The sequence below is a fragment of the Hemitrygon akajei genome, chromosome 14 (genome assembly GCF_048418815.1).
Source record: "Hemitrygon akajei chromosome 14, sHemAka1.3, whole genome shotgun sequence".
NCBI lineage: Eukaryota > Metazoa > Chordata > Chondrichthyes > Myliobatiformes > Dasyatidae > Hemitrygon > Hemitrygon akajei.
In genome coordinates, this window is record NC_133137.1 from 7,091,313 (window position 1) to 7,114,337 (window position 23,025).

At 41.4% G+C, this 23,025-nt stretch overlaps 1 protein-coding gene across 2 annotated transcripts in view; it reads left to right on the forward strand.

Annotated features, from left to right (window-relative positions):
* The window catches only part of susd2 (sushi domain containing 2), a 110,801-nt gene that overhangs the window by 12,609 nt on the left and 75,167 nt on the right, over positions 1 to 23,025 (forward strand). For both annotated transcript variants that reach the window (XM_073065441.1, XM_073065440.1), the window contains exons 2-4: positions 2,503 to 2,736; positions 21,211 to 21,415; positions 22,126 to 22,274. In XM_073065441.1, coding sequence (XP_072921542.1) covers positions 2,655 to 2,736; positions 21,211 to 21,415; positions 22,126 to 22,274 — 436 coding nt within the window. In that variant the 5' untranslated portion in view covers positions 2,503 to 2,654. The remainder of the gene's footprint in view (positions 1 to 2,502; positions 2,737 to 21,210; positions 21,416 to 22,125; positions 22,275 to 23,025) is intronic.

The following is a 23,025-nucleotide window of genomic DNA, read 5'->3' on the forward strand; positions in this document are numbered from 1 at the left end:
GTTCCGGAATACATTGATGTGGGCAGTGGAAGTAAGAAGATTAGGTGGATGAATGTCACCTCTGATGGAGGTTTGCGAAGGGGAGAGACAATTTAGGATGGAGAAGGATGGGGAGGGGCAGTTTCAGTAAATGGAGGATTTATGGGGTGGTTGATGAGGGAGAAGATCAGTTGGGAACATTTGCAGATGGGTTCATCTGAGGAGATGAATGGGATTGGAAGGAGACCAAGGAATTTGATGGTGAAGAAATGATTCCTAAGAAAGATAACTTAATGAAGGACCTAATCAAAAAAGATGGCCATATTAGACCCCTCAAATGTTGCCAACATGGTAGCTAACTCTCTCAAACAACAGGGAGGCAGACCTCCATTGTCTTGTTAAGGGGTGCTTCGCTGTTCCAGCGTATATCACTTGCAGACCTTGTGTGTACAGTGCAATTTGAACAAGTGATTTGAATGTCAGCATTGTACACAGGAAAGGGCGTATCCTCCCAAACTCAATGGTCGCCACACACAAAGCTTGTATTTCCACAAAGGAGCCACACCTAATTTAGAACATTGTTGACACACTCTGAACCTGGCTGTATTTAGTGACTGGGATTAAAACAAGACTCTGTCTTTGAAACATTGTGAACACAATGGAGTTTCCATTGCTAATCATTTAAGCATAAGCAGGCTGATTACTAGTCATTGTATTCATGTGATGTAATGGAGATAATATCATATTTTCTCATAAATTACAGGAAAATATACAAAATGCAGAATTTTCTGAATTCTCTGCTCGAAACCTGGGTCTCATTTGGACATATTAACCTCAGAGATTGTCTTCAAATCAAAAGTACAAATGCTGCAAATCTGAAATGAAAACAAAATGTTGGATGCACTCAGTGGGTCAGAGAGCCCCTGATGTAAGACCTTTGATCTAAAATGTTAGCTCATTCTCCTTCCACAAATACTTCCTGACCCGCTGAGTTTTCCAGGACTTGTAGACTGGCTTCCTCAGCTGGACTAGAAGCATCAAGATGTTTGGCGACATCTTTTTTAACTTATTGTCTCACTTGATCTTTTCTGCCAGTGCCCAGTGAATTTGTCTTAGCTATGAAAACAGACCATTTAATTACTGATCTGGTAGAAATGTGTAAAATTTCGGGATAGGGTAAATGGTCCAAATCTTGATTTTAGGATGGTCAGCTTGGGGCGTTGGAGTTAGGAGTTCTTCTATAAGGAGTCTGTATATCCTTCCTGTGGAATACATAGGTTTTCTCTGGGTGCTCCGGTTTCCTCGCACAGTCCAAACACCTACCAATTAGTAGGTTATTTGGTCATTGTAAATTGTCCTGTGATTAGGCTGGGGTTAAACAGCAGGTTACTGGCCACTGTGGCTCAGATGGTCACAAGCTCCTGTTGCACACTATGTCTCTAAATAAAATAATACCAGAGGACAGAGGTTTAAGGTGGGGGTGGGGGCACTGGGGTTTAAAGGAGACGGTGTGAGGCGGGTATTTTTACACAGAGTGGTACGTACCTGAAACATATTGCCAAGGAGGTGGATGAAGCAAATATGATAGCAATTTTAAGAGATATTTTAACAGGTACATGGACACTCAGACAACTGGGGGATATACAGATCATGTGCGTTGGATGGGATTAGTTGGACAGACATCAATGCAGCACAGAGCCTGTTTCTGTGCTGTTGTGTGCCCTACATAACAACAGTGATGTCACTTTTTCTGCACACCATTCATTGGCTGTACAGGATGGTGGGATATAGAGTGCTGAAGCAGGACAGCACAACAGTGTAGAGGCCCTCAACCCATTATGTCCTGCTAACCAATAGAAACCTACTCCATGAATAATCAAACCCCTCCCTCTGACACATCGCATAATCCTCCAATTTTCTTCCATCTGTCTGCCTATCTAATGCCCCTATTGCATCAGCCTCTGCCACCAACTCAGCCGTGCTTCCAAGCAGCCAGCAGTCTCTGTGTAAAAAGCTACCTCTGACAACTCCCCTAAACTCTCCTCCACTCACCTGAAACAAGTGCTGTTAAATGGATGGCCTCGGATCTTGGCCATTTCCACCCTGGTACATCTTGGGATAGAAGAAAGGAGCATTTTAAATGTAGGAATTTAAAAAAAACTATGGTAATGTTCTTGTCTAACAGTGTGCCTATAATATTTTCAAAGCTATAGTTAAAAAGATTGAGAGTTAATGATTGGAAGGTAGAAGTGGCGTGGGATCAGTGCAGGTTAGTGCATTGCCATCTGCTTTAAAAACCAGTAGTCAGAATCAAACTAAATTTATACAATGATACGTTGAATTCTCAATTAGACAACGTTAAGCACATCAAGCTGTAATTAATTCAGTACTCCCAAGGTGAGGAAAGGGGCAGTGATACAATTTGTACAGCATCAGCAAGCACTGACCTTTGAAACAAAATTAAGTTCAATAAATGATCCTTCAGTTTCATTGTTCACTTACTTGGTTATCTTTAAACCTCAGGCATTCCAAGCAGTGGATGGTTCCGTTTCCTCTCCCAGACAAATAAGAGTGAGCGTTCTCTCCCGTCTGATCTTTGCAAAACTGTCCGAAAATAATAACGGATTCAATCTCCTGTTCATTTTGTGAAGCTTCAAAAGAGGCAACAATCCAGCATGATTAAAGGCAAAAGGCAGAAAGCACAGCTTCTTTGTATATTAGTGACTGGACTTATTTCCTACTTTACAGTTCAAACAGGTATGTTGAAATAAGTAATTGAAAATATCTTTGCTATTAATCCAGTGGCGTTTTTGATTCTTTTATTTAAAAACCTTTCTTCTAGTATTTTTTGGCATTTATTTATTCAGTACTTTATATTATTGGTTAATTAGAATTAATTTGAAGTGTGCCATTAATGGGTTTGCAATTTATGGAGCAAGATGTTCAACACCATCAATTTTACAGGGTTTTCAAAACAGTTTGAACTAGGTCTATGTCTTCCTCTACACTTTGGATTGGATGACATGGCAAAGAATGATTTCTGCCCCCGGACAGTGATTTAAAGCCTCCTGCACAATCTCCTGAACTATTTTCTCATGCTTAAGTTTATTTTATGTAGAACTCTGAAAGTTGTATCAACTGCTACAGCCAAAGCTGTAGGTAGATATTTTTGTTTAATTTCTCTTTCCTTTTATTGCATAGTTAGAGCAGTGGGGGATGGCAGGCAGGACAGTGGTGGGAGGTAGGCAGGACAGTGGTGGGAGGCAGGCAGGACAGTGGTGGGAGGTAGGCAGGACAGTGGTGGGAGGCAGGCAGGACAGTGGTGGGAGGTAGGCAGGACAGTGGTGGGAGGCAGGCAGGACAGTGGTGGGAGGCAGGCAGGACAGTGGTGGGAGGTAGGCAGGACAGTGGTGGGAGGCAGGCAGGACAGTGGTGGGAGGTAGGCAGGACAGTGGTGGGAGGCAGGCAGGACAGTGGTGGGAGGCAGGCAGGACAGTGGTGGGAGGTAGGAAGGACAGTGGTGGGAGGTAGGAAGGCAGGGAGGTCTCAAGTGGACCTGACGACTGCACCTGCACAAAGTGCATCCAGCCGCAGCTCCTTTTGGACTACATTAAGGAATTGGAGTTGGAGCAGGAAGAACTCTGGATCACCTGGGAGGCCGAGGGGCTCATCAGCAGGCAATACAGGGAGGTAGTTACACCCAATATGCAGGTGACAGGTGACAGTCGGGAGTGGAAAAAATAGGTAGCCAGTGCAGAGTAACCCTGTGCCTGTACCCTCAATAATAGGTTGGGGGGGTGACCTAGGAGGGAAAAGCCACTGTGGTCAGGTCTTTGGCACTAGTCAGGCTCTGCAGCTCAGAAGGAAAGGGGTGAGAAGAGATATAGTGGTAGTGGATTCAATGGTCAGGGGAACAGGCAGGAGGTTCTGTGGGCAAGAGCAAGCTTCCTCGATGGTATGTTGCCTCCCGAGTGCCAGCATCAGGGACATAGGATTATTAAGTGAGAGGGTGAGCAGCCAGTGGTCGCATACACACCGGTACCAAGGACTCGGGTAGGAAGGGTCATGTGGTCCAGCAAAGTGAGTTCAGCCAGTTAGGTGCAAAGTTAAAGGAAAGGAATGCCAGGATTGTGATCTCAGGATTACTACCCATGTCACATGCTGGTGAGGTCAGAAATAGGAAGATAATGCTGTTTGACACACGGCTAATGAGATGGTGCAGGAGGGAGGGTTTTATATTTTTGGACCATTGGGCAGAAGAGAGAGTTTGCGCCTGAACTCGGTGGAGTGGGGTGGGGGTGGTGGGGAGGAGGGAAACTGATATCCTAGCAGGAAGAGTATGGGAAATAAAAGTGCCAGAGCAGATAGTAGAGTGGTTGTGGGGAAAGGTGTTAAGCCCACATAAAAAATCAAGAATAGAAAGAATGAGCATAGTGGGACTAATATTCTGAGTACTGTTCTATGGATCAGCATATGGAATAGACAATAGACAGTAGGTGCAGGAGTAGGCCATTCGGCCCTTCTAGCCAGCACCACCATTCACTGTGATCATGGCTGATCATACACAATCAGTACCCCGTTCCTGCCCTCTCCCTATATCCCTTGACCCTGCTATCTATAAGGGCTCTATCTAACTCTCTCTTGAATGCATCCAGAGACTTGGCCTCCACTGCCTTCTGGGGCAGAGCATTCCACATATCCACCACTCTCTGGGTGAAAAAGTTTTTCCGCATCTCTGTTCTAAATGGCCTACCTCTTATTCTTAAACTGTGGCCTCTAGTTCTGGACTCACCCATCAGCGGGAACATGCTTCCTGCCTCCAGTGTGTCCAATCCCTTAATAATCTTATATGTTTCAATCAGATCCCCTCTCATCCTTCTAAATTCCAGTGTATACAAGCCCAGTCGCTCCAATCTTTCAACATATGACAGTCCCGCCATTCCAGGAATTAACCTTGTGAACCTACGCTGCACTCCCTCAATAGCAAGAATGTCCTTCCTCAAATTTGGAGACCAAAACTGCACACAATACTCCAGGTGGGGTCTCACCAGGGCCCTGTACAGCTGCAGAAGGACCTCTTTACTCCTATACTTAATTCCTCTTGTTATAAAAGCCAGCAAGCCATTAGCTTTCTTCATTGCCTGCTGTACCTGCATGCTTGCTTTCATTGACTGATGTACAAGAACACCTAGATCTCGTTGTACTTCCCCTTTTCCTAACTTGACTCCATTTAGATAGTAATCTGCCTTCCTGTTTTTGCCACCAATGTGGATAACCTCACATTTATCCACATTAAACTGCATCTGCCATGCATTTGCCCACTCACCCCACCTGTCCAAGTCACCCTGCATTCTCATAACATCCTCCTGACATTTCACACTGCCACCCAGCTTTGTGTCATCAGCAAATTTGCTAATGTTACTTTTAATCCCTTCATCTAAATCATTAATGTATATTGTAAACAGCTGTGGTCCCAGCACCGAATCTTGTGGTACCCCACTGGTCACAGCCTGCCATTCCAAATCACTACTCTTTGTTTCCTGTCAGCCAGCCAATTTTCAATCCATGTCAGTACTCTGCCCCCAATACCATGTGCCCTAATTTTGCCCACTAATCTCCTATGTGGGACTTCATCAAAAGCTTTCTGGAAGTCCAGGTACATTACATCCACTGGCTCTCCCTTGTCCATTTTCATAGCTACATCCTCAAAAAACTCCAGAAGATTAGTCAAGCATGATTTTCCCATCATAAATCCATGCTGACTCGGACTGATCCTTCTACTGCTATCCAAATGTGTTGTAATTTCCTCTTTTATAATTGACTCCAGCATCTTTCCCACCACTGACGTCAGGCTAACCGTCTATAATTCCCTGTTTTCTCTCTCCCTCCTTTCTTGAAAAGTGGGACAACATTAGCCACCCTCCAATCAGCAGGAACTGTTCCTGAATCTATATGGAAAATGATTACCAATGCGTCCACTATTTCTAGAGCCACCTCTTTAAGTACCCTGGGATGCAGACCATCAGGTCCCGGGGACTTATCTGCCTTCAGACTCAACAGTCTATCCAACACCGTTTCTTGCCTAATATAAATTTCCTTCAGTTATGACAATGTAGCCATTAGCGAGACTTGGTTGCAGAAGGAGCAGGACTAGCAGCTCAATATTCCAGGGTTCCATTGTTTTGGATGTGATAGAGCGGGAGGTGTGGGATTACTGGTCAGGGAAAATGTCATGGCAGTGCTCAGACAGGATACACTGTGGAGCTCATTTACTGGCACAGAATGGGTGGAATTAAGGGATAAAAAAGGGAAGACCAAATTAATGGGATTATATTATAGATGATAATATGTTGTGTTGGCGCGTGGCCTAGTGGGCAAGGCATCAGACTAGATGGATAGATGGATAGATAGATAGATAGATAGATAGATACTTTATTCATCCCCATGGGGAAATTCAACTTTTTTTCCAATGTCCCATACACTTGTTGTAGCAAAACTAATTACATACAATACTTAACTCAGTAAAAAATATGATATGCATCTAAATCACTATCTCAAAAAGCATTAATAATAGCTTTTAAAAAGTTCTTAAGTCCTGGCGGTAGAATTGTAAAGCCTAATGGCGTTGGGGAGTATTGACCTCTTCATCCTGTCTGAGGAGCATTGCATCGATAGTAACCTGTCGCTGAAACTGCTTCTCTGTCTCTGGATGGTGCTATGTAGAGGATGTTCAGAGTTATCCACTAGTAACCTGAAGGTCACTGGTTCGAGCCTCAGCTGAGGCAGTGTGTTTGTGTCCCTGAGCAAGGCACTTAACAACACATTGCTCTGCGATGTCACTGGTGCCAAGCTGCATGGGTCCTAGTGCCCTTCCCTTGGACAACATCGGTGGCGTGGAGAGGGGAAGGCCTGCAGCTTGGGCAACTGCCGGTCTCCCATACAACCCTGCTCAGGCCTGCGCCCTGGAAACTCCAGGCACAGATCCATGGTCTCTCGAGACCGACGGATGCCACCACCATTATAGAAAATCCAACAGTCTATGGGATTTAGAGGAGCAAATTTGTGGAGAGATCATAGACTGTTGCAAGAAACAGAATTTTGTGATAATAGGTGATTTTAACTTTCCACATATTGACTGTGACTCCCATACTGTAAAAGGGCTTGATGGGATAGAGTTTGTCCAATGTTTCAGGAAAGTTACCTTAATCAGTACATGCAGCTCCTAACAAGAGAGAGTGCCATGCTACGCAATGGACTATGTACAGATTACAGAAGAAGAGGTGTTTGCTGTCTTGAAACAAATTAGGGTGTATAAACCCCTAAGGTCTGACAAGGTGTTCACATGGACCCTGTGGAGGATTAGCAGAGAAATATTTAAAATATCCTTAGTCACAGGTGAGGTGCCAGGTGATCGGAGGATAGCCAATGTTAAAAGGATCTAGTGCTTCCCTGGTGTATATGACAAATAAACTCTTCTCGGGCTTCCAGCTGGGTACAGGTATCGATTTTAATCAATGTTTCAATGACAAGCTCTGTCATCTTAATCAGGGCTGATGCCTCAGTTAAAATCAATACCTGTGCCTGGCTGGAAGCCAGAGAAGAGTTTATTTGACAGCTAATGTTGTTCTGTTTTTGAAGAAATGCTCTTAGAATAAAACAGGAAATTGAAGGCTGGTGAGCCTGACACCAGTAGTGGGAAAGTTATCGGAAGGTATTCTAAAGGACCAGATGTATGAGTATTGGATAGACGTGGACTGATTACCGATAGTCAGCATGGCTTTGTGTGTGGTGGGTTATGTCTAACCAATCTTACAGAGTTTTTCGAAGAAGTTAAGGCAGTGGATGTTGTCTACATGGACTTTAGGAAGACCTTTGTCGAGGTCCCATGTGGGAGGTTGGTCAGAAAGTTCGGTGGTAAATTGGATTAGACATTGGCTTTGCAGGAGAAGACAGAGAGTGGTAGTGGATGATTGCATTTCTGACTGGAGGCCTGTGACTGCAGGGATTGATGCTGGGCCCACTGTTGTTTGTCATCTATATCAGTGATCTGGGTAATAATATGGTAAACTGTATCAGCAGATTGTAGCTGTAGTGGACAGAGATGAAGGTTATCAAAGTTTGCAATGGGATCTGGAGCAGCTGGAAAAAAGGGATGAAAAATGGCAAATGGAATTTAATGCAGACAAGTGTCAGGTGCTGCACAGGGTACACAATGAATGATAGGGCACTCAGGAATGTGGTAAAGCAGAAGGATCTGGGAATATAAATCCATTATCCTGTTTTGTTTTCTACAGTTGCTGCCTTTTACAATATTTCCTGTTTTTATTTCAGATTTCCAGCATCTGCAGTTTTTATTTGGATCTTAAAATACCATTCTTCCTTTCAGGAACCTAACAGAAATCCTGCTGAGTACGACTGCAGTAGCTTCAGATGCTTTGTTTTCGTGCTCAGCTGAGGAGCCAATTTTGTGAAGTTACCATTTGTGGGATTATGACTGAGCACATCAAAGTCAGAATCCCGCATAAACGGAATTAGTGGTGTGAGTTAAAGTATTCAGAGGCACTTCCTCTGTAGTCTCCCTCACTCAACAGCAGCAAAGCAAATTCTCTCAGTGGTCTTTGTGAGAGTTTGCTGCATGTATATTGACAGCGGTATTTACTTCCATCTCTACATTTTCACCACTTCATTGTGTAAAAAGCTTGCTGGGATATCCTTAGCCCATATAAAATGTTAAGTTAATGGAAATGATTAGTTCTGTTTGAATAAATACATAAATAGACACACATACACACTCTCTCTCTCTCACGCAACCAGACAGAGAGAGAGAGAGAGAGAGAGAGAGACAGACAGACAGACAGTCACAGATCTCACACACACAGATCTCTCTCTTACACACACACACACACACACACACACACACACACACACACACACACACACACACACACCGTGTTTCAGTGTTCGCTGAGTCTGTGTTGCTTGTATGGTTCAATCTGGGCATAATGATAACATCACATGATATCAGGTTAAATGCAGCCGTGAAGACCAGAAATATTTTTAACTGTGATAGTAATGATTAATTATACTAGCATGTTCACTCTGTTGTTGTCCAACAGTAAGGGAGAGGAATAAAGGGCGTTGTTTAGACTGGAACTGCACAATACAGGAAAATAATTCAATTTATGAAACAGACATTCCTGTACTTTCCCCCAGTGTACTTATTTATTCATTAATAGTGTTGACAAAAGGTCAACAGGTGAAAAACTAGTGGAAAGAAAAGCAGATGAACCCTTGAATTCTTGACAAGTAGATCACAATCAGTAAAGATGGGCAGCAAATTCTCCGCCACGATTATTTTCAATACTCAGCTCTCTATTTTACTCCCTGTACTCTTACAATTGCGTTGGCCACTTTCTGCTCTAACTCCACCTAAAAGCGTACCAGATGGTAAAATCATAGTGGGCTGTAGCTCAAATAACAATGAGACTGAGTACAGGAAGGAGATAGTGAGCTTAGTCTTATGGCGTCTTATGGTGTACTTTTTCCTCAGCAAAAGAGTTAGTCATTGACTTCAGGAAGGCAGGCCGTACACATGGTTCTGTTTACATCAGTGGTGCTTGAGGTTGAGAGGGCAGAGGGCTTCTAGATCCCAGAATATCACTAATAGCCTGTCCGAGTCCAACTTCATAGATGACACAACCACAAAAACTCACCAATGCCTCTATCTTCCTCAGCAGGCTAAAGAAATTTGGTATGTTCTCTCTGATCAATTTTTAGTGATGCATCCTATCCAAATGCTTGCTATGGCAACTACTCTGCCTTTGACTGCAAGAAGAATGGTGGACTGATCTCAGCACATCACAGAAACAAATGTCCCCTAAACTTCTTGCTGCCTTGGTAATCAAAGGCCCCTCCCACCCTGGACATTTGCTTTTCTTTATTAGACCATAGGATCATTGTTGTGTTCTCTATATTAATACGTGCCATGGGTTTCTAATAACCAACCATATTCTGGAAGAAATAGAACTTTTACTTAACAGCAACAACCACATGTGTCTTACAGCGCCATGCTTCCAGATCTTTCTATCATTTCTGCACATGCTCAGAACTCCCTCCAGTCATGTTCTTACATGTGATATCACCACATCTTCCTTTCCTTAAAAAGAAAAATAATTAGCAACATTGACCATAGCAAATGCATAATTTAACATGTCTCTATCAGTCTTTCTGGGGGTTTATGAACACGAGTAGACCTTCTAAGTGGTTCACACAGTTCTTGTGTTTCGTTGTTATTTCCATGTTTTGTCTGGTCTGCATCAGTTAACTGAAACTCTGAAGTTGGCTCTTTTCTGAGGTTTTTGCGATTTCTTCTTAACACTGCTCCTTCTCCTGTTTGGACCATGTATGATCTGGGTTGTACTTCTTCAAGGACTGTAGCTTTCTTAATTCCTTCCACTTCCATTCGCAATGAAATACGAATCTTCTTTTCTTCATCTAATTCATTCATTAACTGTGTAACTTCTTTTTTATGCTGAGACTTCATCATTTCAATAAAACCTCTCAATTCCTTCACTTGTGCTTTCACTTCTTCAGTTGGATCCTGATCCTTGTCACTCTTTGGCTTCAGATCAGTATTGTACTGTACCGGCAAGTTTGGCCTCTGTCCTCCTGTTGAGGTGAGATTGTGATGGAATGCATGGCCCATTGATGCATGTGCATTACTTCCAGAGGGCAAAATTGCAACTCCTGGTTTTGGTGGCAATGTTTTGTCAGACGCTAGTAACAAAGGGATGGGTCTGGGAGCTTTCTTTATTGCTTCTAGCCGTTCCATTCTGTCAAGTTCTGTTTTCAGTTGATGACGTAATTAATGCAAAAGGTACTTTTCTACATGGATGTACTACAGGTGGCACTGTGTTGTCAATTTTAATCATGTGCTCTCCTGGCAGACAACCAAGCCCTTTGAACAAGTCCTCATACTCTTTCATCAAGTCACTGTATTCTGACTCTGTGTCACTGTCCAGGACTAAAACTCTTTTCACCAAATTCAGTCTCTCACAGGCAGATAAACCCAGTATTGACTGTACATTCCTCAGTATCACCACAAATGAAAGCGTGTGCACAATATTTTTGTGTGATACTTTTGCCACACATGTTCCTTTAACTGGAATGTCTGCACCTGAATATCCAGTCACTTTTATGTTTGTCTTATGTAACTTTGGTCTTGGCTTTAATGCATTAAACTCAGATTCTGCAAGAACATTTACTTGTGCTTCAGTATTAAGTTTAAACAGAATATTGTTTTGGTTTACTTGCAATGGAATAGTCGAGTCATTCTTACTCCGTTTGTTTTCACAAAGCACATCTATATAAAACTCCTCACGTTCATTTTCAAGCACTGCATTTACATGTTTTATTTCCTTTTTACTTCTGCAACAGCATGAAAAATGATTACTCTTACCGCAGTCATTGCACATTTTCCCATACGCTGGACACTATTTTGGCCGATGCTGCCACCCACAGCGATCACATAGTTTTTTTCTCTCAGATGACGTCTTGCTCTCTGTCGGTTTTGTTGTCATTTTATTATTTTTTCCAATATGTTCACGCTTTCTCACAGCGTGTACGTTGCAGTTCTCAATCTGTTTCCGAAGCTTTGCAGAGCGTCAAAGCTTTTTCCAAATCTATGTCTTGTTCCCTTACCAGTCTTTCTCTCAGACCATTATCCAGAATGCCACAAACAATTCTGTCTTTTAATGAGAGAGTCTGTCAGTTCTCCAAACTTGCATGTTTTACTCCGGTGTCTCAACTCAGTAACATATTGATCAATAGTTTCAGCAGCTCTCTGCTTGCATGTAAAAAAATTTGTACCATTTATACATCATATTACGCTTTGGTATATAAAATGCTTCAAATTTGTCCATGATCGTGTTTAGATTTAAATTATCTCCATTTTCGAAAGTAAAATGGTGATATACCTCAATTGCGTCGTCACCTATTACATGGAGTAGAAACCCAGCTTTCGTTTTTCCCGGTTTTTTATCCACTTCAATCACTGATAAATAAATTTCAAAACATTGCTTAAATTTTCTCCAGTTCTCAGCTATGTTCCCAGACAATTGAAGTGTCGGTGGCGGCTGCAAACCTTCCATTTGTAAAATTGTTAGAAACACCAAAACAGTTTCAACTCTTTTTTCAGAAAATTATCTTCGATTCTCCCATGTTAGGAAACATATTATTCTTCCAAAATGACTTCTGACACCATGTTGTGTTCTCTATATTAATACGTACCGTGGGTTTCTAATAACGAACCATATTCTGGAAGAAATAGAACTTTTATTTAACAGCAACAATCACACGTGTCTTACAGCGCCATGCTTCCAGATCTCTCTATCATTTCTGCGTATGCTCAGAACTCCCTCCAATCACGTTCTTACACGTGATATCACCACAATCATAAGAAATTAGAGCAGAATTAGGCCATTCGGCCCATCAAGTCTGCTCCACCATTCCATCATGGCTCATTTATTATCCCTCTCAACCCCATTCTCCTGCCTTCTCCCCTTAACCTTTGGCATCCTGACTATCATTCTCTGCTTTAAATATATGCAGTGACTTGACCTTTACAGCCATCCATGACAATGAATTCCACAGATTTATTACCCTTTAGCTAAAGACATTTCTCCTCATCTCTGTTCCAAATGGATGTCCCTCTATTCTCTGGTCCTAGACCACCTACTATAGGAAACATCCTCTGCATATCCACTTTATCTGCAACTTTAATATTTAATAGATTTCATTGAGATACCCCTTATTCTTCTAAACTCCAGTGAAAATAGGACCAGACCGATCAAAAAGGTCCTCATTTCATTCTTGGAATCATTTTTTGTGAACTTTCTCTGGACCCTTTCCAATGCCAGCACATTATTTCTAGATAAAGGACCCAAACAGGCTGGTGAATGTTTGAGATAGTCAGAATACTGACTGGTATGGAAATATTGCTGCACCTCTCCCACATTGCCCTCCACCACCCCCACCTCACCCCACTCCAACAATCGAAGAATACTTACATCTATAGGACGCCTGCCAGGGTTAACTCAAGCTCATAATAATTTGAGGATGCAAACTTTTCACAAGTGTGTTCGAAATTCCAGCAAAATTTCTTCAAATACGTTGTTCTCCATTCTGACAGCGAGACTGAAGTCTGCAGGATTAGTACACATCATAGAATGATAGAATGGTTACAGGTTAGAAGGGGGCATTCTGCCCATTATGCTTATACTGGCTACTGACTGTGAGTCAGATTAACTCACCAGTTTCACTGCTTGCCAACTTTTTCCACAGCTGAGGGTGCATTTGTTCATCATATATTTTAAAGGTAAAGACACTGCGGTACATTCCAAATGATAGCCCCACACTGTGCCAAAAGATTTCTCCTCATGCCTTCTAGTTCTCTTTCCCTTAATTTTATGCCTATGGTCTCCATTCCATATGGAGATCGGATGGATCGGATGGCTGCACGCACCTGTTTATCAAGGCCCTTTAAGGTGTTACGATGGGCCCGACCAAGGACCAGACTGTGCACCAACTTAGGAATGAGGTGCTCGCGAAGAATCGCCAGCCGCCGGTGAGGCTTCAATGAGAGGGAAACACCCTCCCATTATCAAAATCTATCCAGATCCCCCATTATTGTATGTTCTTCTATAAACTCTCTCCTCAACATTCTCTCTCTTAAACGAGACAGATCCAGACTCCCTATTCTATAATTTTAACTGTCGTTCATAATTCCAGGAACTTTTCTCATTCAGATCTTCTCCAATGCCTTCTTGTAATGAAGTGAGCAGATCTGCAAACCATACTCCAACAAGGGGCAATTATCTGCAGGACTGGTGCACCAGAGGTAGAAACTAAGCTTCAATTAATGCCCGTTGCAACGTTGGCGTTTAGAGCAGCTATGAAGGCCCTCCATCTTTGATGTGTCTTGAGCCTCCTTCCTCATGTTGATAGGTTCCTCTTGGTTTTTGCTACTGTTAGTAGATGCAGATCTTGGGTAGAGATTCAGGAATACCGTCACACTCAGAGGTTCAATGACTCTTCATTTCTGTTCCCTTAACAATTTTGTTTTACCTGTCAGGGTTGTTGGCCCTGAGTTGAACCCCCGAACCTGGAGGACTGGTGGGCCACTCTTAGTCTGGTCTCTACCCTTTGACGTGTTTGGCATGGGTGACTCTACCGAAGCATAAAGCCCTGACTCCAGCCAACATAGCTCTCCGGGTCATTGAGGCAAGCGAGCCTCCAAACCACAACAAGGTTGTGGTGCTCTTGGAGGACAGGTAGAAAGGGTTTATGCTTATTGGAGCAGAACGTTATTGTTACCTCTGGATCATAGATGACCTTATTTTGGTTTAAGTCCATGATAGGAAATCTTTGATAATGTAAACATCAATTTAGTTAGCAAGTGGGAGAGTCAATAGCTCATTATGCCAAGGTGAGGTATCTTCTACTCTCAGGCAGTTATTAATGTCTACCATTAACCTGCTGGGTTACTGTTTGGCATTTTCCAGGCAGATGGATACAGAAAAGAATACTCAATGGTCTTGATAGCAATGTGTGAGAAACTCTTCCTCTATACAAAAATAGTGCTTAGATTTCAAAAGTAATTAAGTGGCTGTAAAGAGCTTTGAGACGACCCTTGGTTGTGCAAGGTACAAGATAAATGCAACCTTTAATATTTTCATTTTTTTAACCATATCATACTCAAGTGTTTACCAAGGCAACTTTACAGAAGAATTTGGATGAGGAAAACTATTTGCCCATCTCAGAACAAAAATCTATAATCCTCCCAATATGACATCACACCGCACTCTAAGCCACTCTGTATTATCGTTGTTTCAATTCCTACATGAAAACGCATTCCAACCATTGAGAAGAAACCCGTGCAGATATTGCCTCCACTTACTCTGAAATTGTACCTTTAATTCCACTGTTTTTGAAACTGCTCTATACAACATTGAGGTTAGAAGTTCTTATTGCATTAAAACAAATGGGATAAAGTCCATAAGACATAAGACTATTTGGCCCTTCGAATCAGCTCTGCCATTCTATCATGGCTGATTTATTATCCCTTTCAACCCCATTCTCCTGCCTTCTTCCCAGAACCTTTGACGCTCAGATTAATCAAGAACCTATCATCCTCTGCCTTAAATATACCCCATTAACTGGCCTGCACAGCTGTCTGTGGCTATGAATTCCATAGATTCAATACCCTCTGGCTAAAGAAATTTTCCTTCACCTTTCTTCTAAATGGAAGTCCCTCAATTCTGAGGCTGTGCCCTTCAGTTGTAGACTCCCCCATTATAGGAAACATCCTCTCCACATCCATTCTATCTAGACCTTTCAATATTCAATGTGTTTCCATGATATCCCCCATTATTCTTCTAAACCCCAGTGAGTACAGGCCCAGAGCCATCAAATAGGTCTCATATGTTAACTGTTTCATTCCACAGAGCATTCTTGCGAACCTCCTCTGGACCCTCTCCATCACGTCTCCACCAAGTTAAAATGTAAGAAAGAATAAAACAAACGTTTAGTTCAGTATTAAATCTCCTGCTAAATTTCAGGACATTTGTATGTCATATCTCACCTAGGGCTCAATTGGGTATTGGTTGAAAGTATATACTCACCTCAGAGGAGAGGGTGATTGGGGGAAAGTATAGGGGAGATGCCAGGGGTTGGTTTTTTACACAGAATGGGAACACCATGCCATGGGTGGAGGTAGAGGCAGATATGTTAGGGACATTTATGACACTCTAAGGTGCATGAATGGCAGTAAAATGGATGGCTATGTAGGAAGAGGGAAGGGTTAGATTGATCTTGGTTTTGGTAAATAATTGGCACAACATCGTGGGGTCTGTACTGTGCTATGGTGATCTTTGTACTATAGCCCATCTGATTTGGTATGATATAGGGCCTGTGTATTGAGATGACTGGATTTTTAAATATTAAAGACAACTTAATATTCCACAAAACTCCAACTTGCATGTCATCTAAGTCAGTGATAGTAAATCTCAGCAACACAATCTGAGCTTCATAATCAGAGCAGTTGGGTCAAAGGAAAGTGGAATCAAAAGGAGAATAAATCTTATTCTGATTCAATTTTCCTTTGATCCAAGTGCTCAGATTATGTTCTAAGGCAGTGCTGTTGATGGTGTATAAACGAAGCTTATGATTAACAAAACATAATATTTAAACAATTATCTATGTGTTTCTTCCAAGAGCAAATGTAGGTAACTGTTAACTTGCAAAGGTGTGCCTTCACGTTAACAAATGGCATAATGTTCACTTCAGGCAGCTGAAACAAAGAGGTATAAAATTTCTGTCACTTTATTCACCAAAAATTATTATTACAGCTACTCTTGGGCCATGATCTATCTTTTAATAGATTAGACTATAACAGTATTTTATAATTGATGAGAGTGTAGCTTCAAATCTATATGGTAACATGATCAAGGCTGGTTCCTTTCCAAATGGGGTGATTATCAGTTTAGTTAGAAATTGTGTGGAAGGAAGGGTGGGTAACTATACTGAATGACATACCTTATGTCAAAGTTCTTCATTTTCTTTTTGCCTGAATCTTTCTTTTTCACCAGATGCCATGACTTGGTTACTTGTCACTGGATAAAGATGTCCACAAAACAGAGTTAACTGCACCAGTGACACCTCCCTCCCTGAAGCTCTTTGCGATTTTTACGCATGCTTCGAGGCACGCTACACAATGCTGGCCACAAAAGCTACCCTGCTCACAGGTGAGCTGTCACTGAATAGCAGCAGATGTGAAATGGACTCTGCAGAGAGTCAACCCCCCCCCCCCAGTAAGACCTTGAAAGGTAGTTTCTTTTTAATCTCCTTTCAATTGATTCTTATGATTTCATTTCCAAAACCCTAGCTATTTTATATGAAGTATGTTTTTATTGGGTGCACTTTAATTTTAAGATGGTGCATATTTGTTTCTTCCTGTTATAAACCCTTGACCTGTACAGGATATTTTTACCCATCAATCCCCCACTTTATGGACCACCCAATGTCCAAACATAGACAGCAGTCATGTGATCCACTGATGATCTGTGTTGCTGAAGAAATTTGGCCTGTCACCTAAAACCCTCACTAATTTTTATAGATGCGCCGTAGAAAGCATTCTTCTAGGGTGCATCACAACCTAGTGTGGAAGTTGTCCTGTCCAAGACAGGAAGAAGTTGCAGAAGATCGTGAACCTAGCCCAGCACATCACACAAACCAATCTTCCATCCTTGGACTCACTTTACACCTCACGCTGTCAGAGCAGTGCTGCCAGGATAATCAAGGACACGACCCACCCAGCCAACACACTTTTTGTCTCTCTTCCCTCTGGGAGAAGGTTCAGGAGCTTGAAGATTCGTATGGCCAGATTTGGGAACAGCTTCTTTCCAACTGTGATAAGACAGCTGAACGGATCCTGACCCGGATCTGGGCCGTAACTTCCAAATATCCGGACCTAACTTGCACTATCTTACTTGCCCTTTTCTATTTTATAATTATGATTTATAATTTAAATTTTTATTATACTTACTTTGATTTGTACTTCAGGGAGCACAAAGCACAGAATCAAATATCGCTGTGATGATTGTACGCTCTAGTATCAATTGTTTGGTGACAATAATCATCATCATTGTATTGCGACTACTGCTGTCACAAGCCATCTCCAGTATTCAATTAGCTAAAAATGTCTGTATTAATTTTATGTTTCCTGAGACTATTGGGTGTATGGAATTCCCTACCACAGAGGTTGAGGTGAATATACTTGGCATGAATATAGGAAATCACATTTCCGAAGATAAGATTGGGAGTTCTTATCCTATCAGGAGAAAGCATGAGAGAGAATGGAATGGAAAGAATGATAGGCAATGCGAGGTATGGAGTAGTTGGAGAAGGATTGATGGGGGCATAGATCAGTCATTCAGTCACAGAGTCATAGAGCACTACAGCACTGAAACAGGCTCTTCAACCCATCTAGTGTATGCTCTGTCTAACCTATTGACCTGGACCTGGACCATTTTCCTCCATAACCCTCCCATCCATGCAATTATCCAAATTTCTCTTAAATGTTGAAATAGTACCCTCATCTACCGCTTCCAAATATTATTATTGTTATTATTGCCAAAGAGCATGTTCCTGTACCATGCTGGTACCACAATTGTTCCTGCCTTGTCATGAACCTATAATTATTTAGATTTGGGGGAATGTCTGAGTTTGATGAAAATGAAAATGTTAGAGATGTCTATAAATGGAGCTTATGATTAACATAATGTAATATTTAGACTTGTTTGTATGTTTTTCTCAATATGGTTGTAGTTTCAGGCTAATTTATGAAGTTACTGGTAAGATCAACAGCTCATTCTTTAAGTACATATATGCTTTCATGTTTTTATTCATGGTCAATGAACCTAGGAAGCCATAATTGTACAAAAATGTCATTGTGCCCAACCGCTTATTAGTATATCCAGTTCCTAACCATGGATTACTTTATAGTAGAATGAATTGTGCTATCAGATCTTCACATCTGCATATTTTTTAACCAGACTGTGGAGTAACTATCAATTTAATTGTAAATTAAATGTGATATTGGTTGGCTGAAAGTATAGCTGCATTCTTTCATTGTTAAATGTGTCCTCTATTTCTACTTTGTTCACCCTTTCCTTGAACGCCTACTTGGAATGGTTGGAAGACCTAGCTTGATATGCCGGCTCAGCACCAAGTCAGAAGAGCTGCTACCTGAGAACTCTGGAGATTTGAATTCAATCATGAGTTTGGTTGCTGTCTGTGTGGAGTTTGTACTTCCTCCCTTTGACAATGTGGCTTCCCTCTCACAACCCAATGGTGTGCTGGTTGATTAATAGGTTACTGTAAATTGTCCTATAGTGGTCGAATGGGTGGAGAATCGGGCAGGAGTTAACAGCCACATGAGAGAAAATATATTGTAGGGACATATGTGGTGCATTGGGACTGACGAGAATGCTCTGAGAGCAGACGTAGGCCATTAGGAATATGGTGTGAATAACGTATGATTTATTTTTCTCTAATCTCTAGTATAAGTGGAGGTCAGTCTTTAACAATATTCCTTTCCTCACTCCTATCACTTTAACAAGAAATCCCTCCCTTCCTGAATGTACTATGATTGCTTTTTATTAATTTACCTTTTAATCTTCAATTAGAGGCAGATACATTAAGGACATTCAAGAAATTCTTAGATTGCCATAAGGATGATAGAAAAATGGAGAGCTATGTAGGAGGTAAGGGTTAGATTGATCCCAGAGAAGGTTAAAATGTTGGCAGAACCTTGTGGTCCAATGGGCCTGTACTGAACTGTAGTTCTATGTTTTATAAAATGTTGCAGTAATGACAGTTAAAGATGGTTTAGTCCATTTAAGAATAGTGGAGCCTAGCAAGCCTTCACTTCTTTTCAACCCTCTGCTCCCAGGCCAATGACTTCAAAATCTTTGTGTACGTGTTTCAGCTGTAGTCTTGTCCAGCCCTGTTTAGTTAAGACTCCAGTCATCATCTCTCCAATTTTGGAGCATGCAGAAACTGCTGCCATCTTGTCTAGAATTCTGGAAATTCTCCAAATGTCTTGGTCTCAACATACATGATAGTCTTAACAACCAAAGGACCTGCTTCTATGCTCTGTCTCTCTATGATCTACCCTCTCTGTGATGCTTCATGCTTTATAACAGTCTTCTTTTTACTTCTATTGTGTACAGATTTAACCTTGACTGTGACCCATCTTTGGTTAATTTTATATGTCTAAGGTAGAATATGGATGGTGCTTACAGTTTTTGTAGAATCCAGACAGAATTCTCAGAGGTCTGAAAACAATTTTGGTAAATTCACACCCAAAGGAAAATTGTTCTTGCTTGAATTTATCATTTATCTGCAGTAAGATTGGCCATTAAGGTCACTGCTGGCTAATATTTAAAAACTTTTACCACGGAGAAGAATGTCTTCATATTTTCCATTACATACCTTGAGTTAAGCAGATGCCTTTCAAGCAGGGGATCATTTACTGCTGCAGTCTTACTTTAATGCCATTGGAAATTTCTTATTAATTATTGGGAGTGATTAAGCAAAACATGATTATCATTGCACTACTGGCTTATCTGACTGAACAAGTGGCCAACCTTCAGGGAAGTGTAAATTATGATGTAAGGCAGCAAGTGAGTTCTCTCTGAAATCAGTCAGAGTGGTGAAAATCCCTTCTCTTGCTACATGCGAATATCAGCAGGGCTATGTATTAGATTGGCATAGGGGTTGTACTGAATTTTAGCATTCCAAATCAGTTTCTGTGAAATGAATGAAGCAATAATCAGGCAACATCTGTTTGGGATTGAATGATCTAATGTGCCAGGTTACATTTGAGCAGATGTTGAAAACAAAACTAACTATTTGCCCAGATCAAAGATCTCAGTCCGAAACATTAACTGTACATTTCTCTCCGCAGATGCTGCTTAACATGTTGAGTTCCTCCAACATATTGTTTTTCAGCTTTTTGTAATCAGCTTTTCAGTTTGTGTGAACTTGATCAAAATATTGGGCAAGCCACTGTTGAGAACTCCACTGCACTTCCTTGAATAACAACATGGGTCATTTACCAAAGAGGTCATATTGAATTGGTGTGAAGTTCCATTGAAGCTATTACTCACCATCTTAGAGACCTCCAAAGAATTTCTATCTAGAAGAGCACGGTCCCAATTTTTCTATCTTCTCGAAAGCCACTCTCCTATAATGCCACCTTGTCTGCCCTTTCTAAGATCTTTCTAACACAGCTTTTGTATTTCAACAACCTTGATCATTTAGTAAAATTCCTATTTACTCAATGTAGTAACTCTGCAGCCATTTCAGCTTGGAAGGGAAATGACCAGCATTATGAATGATGCCGCGAAAAAGAGCATTGTGCTAAATATGTTATTCTCTTGATGAAAGTTGCTATGTGAACTTTTTCTGCGTGTTCTCATAATTTTTTAGTCCAATGTGTGGGAGTTACTCTACCAGGAGCAATAAATTCACTTATTTGAAACTGATATGCTGGAGAATGCAGAATTTCTTGAATGTAGATGTGTGGCTGGAGTGTCTTCCACCATTCAAGCAGATTTCAACAGGTGGCCCATGAGCAAAATTAGATCCTGTTTTGTTTTTAATTTCTAGATGCTCAGGATTCGTGCGCAAGCCGTTGTGGAAGCAAACTGCCTCAGTGTTCTTGCCATGTGACTTGTGAACCTTTGGGAACATGTTGTACAGATTACTGGAATTTCTGCCTGCGGATATTTCCTCAGTCAGGAACCTTAATGGGAGGAGAAGACTTTGTCATCGTTAACAATACATTTCAGCCTGAAGACCAGATAGTCTGCAGGTAAGTCTCTAACGTGGTCACTCTGGATCCTATTTGTACAAAGAACCAGCCCATCCAAGGATATTAGCCCCTGTTGTTAATGGACTACAAAACTGCCAACTTGGACTGTGCTGCTGGGACCCTGACAATCCCGAGGCAAAGAGATGGGCAATTTTAGTACACATAAATACAGCAAAATTCTCATGCCGTAATCATAAATGTATGCATATTTAAGCCAATTGGCTTAATTCTGCTCCTATGCCTTACAGTCTTATGGTCTTATAATTCTTGAGCCCAGTCAATATTGTCATAAAGCTCTCTGCGGCCCCTCTTGTTTTCCAGTGATGTGTTGACAAGGAGTTAATGCAGTACTTCAACAATTTTTTATGGTTGTGCTGTCATTTCCCGCTTTGATATTTTATGCCTTGGTCAATAAAAGCAGGTATTCTCTGTGCTCCCATAACCACCTTATGCAGCAACGTTCAGGGATCTGTTGTCAAGCAGTCCCTGAGCCCTCAGTGGTATAACAACCACTTATGAACATTTTCTTTCCCCTCAAGTGCATTGCCATTTACTTTTTCAGAATGAATTCCATTTGCCACTTTTGTGCCCATCTAACTACCCCACTATTACCCTCTTGCAGACTAAAACTCCATGATCTTATGACTTTCAAGTTGAGGCTCTCTACTGCATGTTCCGTTTGGACCAAACATGAATCTACTCTCTTCTAGGTTCAAGAACTCCATTGTCACCAAGGGGTACATTGAAAATAAGATGGCCCACTGCATCTCACCATTGCTCTATGAAAATGGAAGGATACCTTTTGAGTTGTCAGTTGACAGTGGAATAAACTACAGTCACCAGGGGACCTGGGTGTCAGGTGAGCGAAATCGTTCAGCTGCAAATGTCCTTTTTCACTGGTAACCGATTAGAAAACTAGTGCAATAGTAGAAGGCTCAAGGTAATTGCTTAGGAGCAAAACTGGCAGAAGCTAGGCAATATTTTTCACTTTTTGTGTATTAGTCAAGTCCAATACAGATGAAGTTGGCACTTAAGCTCAGAGACCACATGAAGCTGATGAAACCGCTCACATGAGGCTTTCAAACAAATGCTCATGATCTAAATGTGAAGAGTTAGATAACAACTGTCAGAGTATCCTTCGTTATCGGAAGAAGTCATAGAAGATGAATCAGGGGATTGAGTTCAAGAGTTGCAAGATAATGTTACAGCTCTATAAAACCCTGATTGGACCACATCTAGAAATAGTGTTCAGAAAAGATATGGAAGCTTTAGAGAGGGTGCAAAGGAGATTTATTAAGATGGTGCCTAGACCAGAGGGCATGTTTTATGAAGCAGTGTCTCAGAAAAGCAGCGTACATTATTAAGGAGCCCCAGCACCCGGGGCATGCCCTTTTCTCATTGTTACCATCAGATAGGAGGTACAGAAGCCTGAAGGCACACACTTAGCGATTCAGGAACAGCTTCTTCCCCTCTGCCATTCATTTTTTTTGTAATTTTTTTTATTGAAGTTCATCATCAAACTTTTCCATAAGATGTATTTCAGACATTGTACATATATATCATATAATCCCATATATCACAAATCTCCACAAAGTATTTATCTGAGGTAT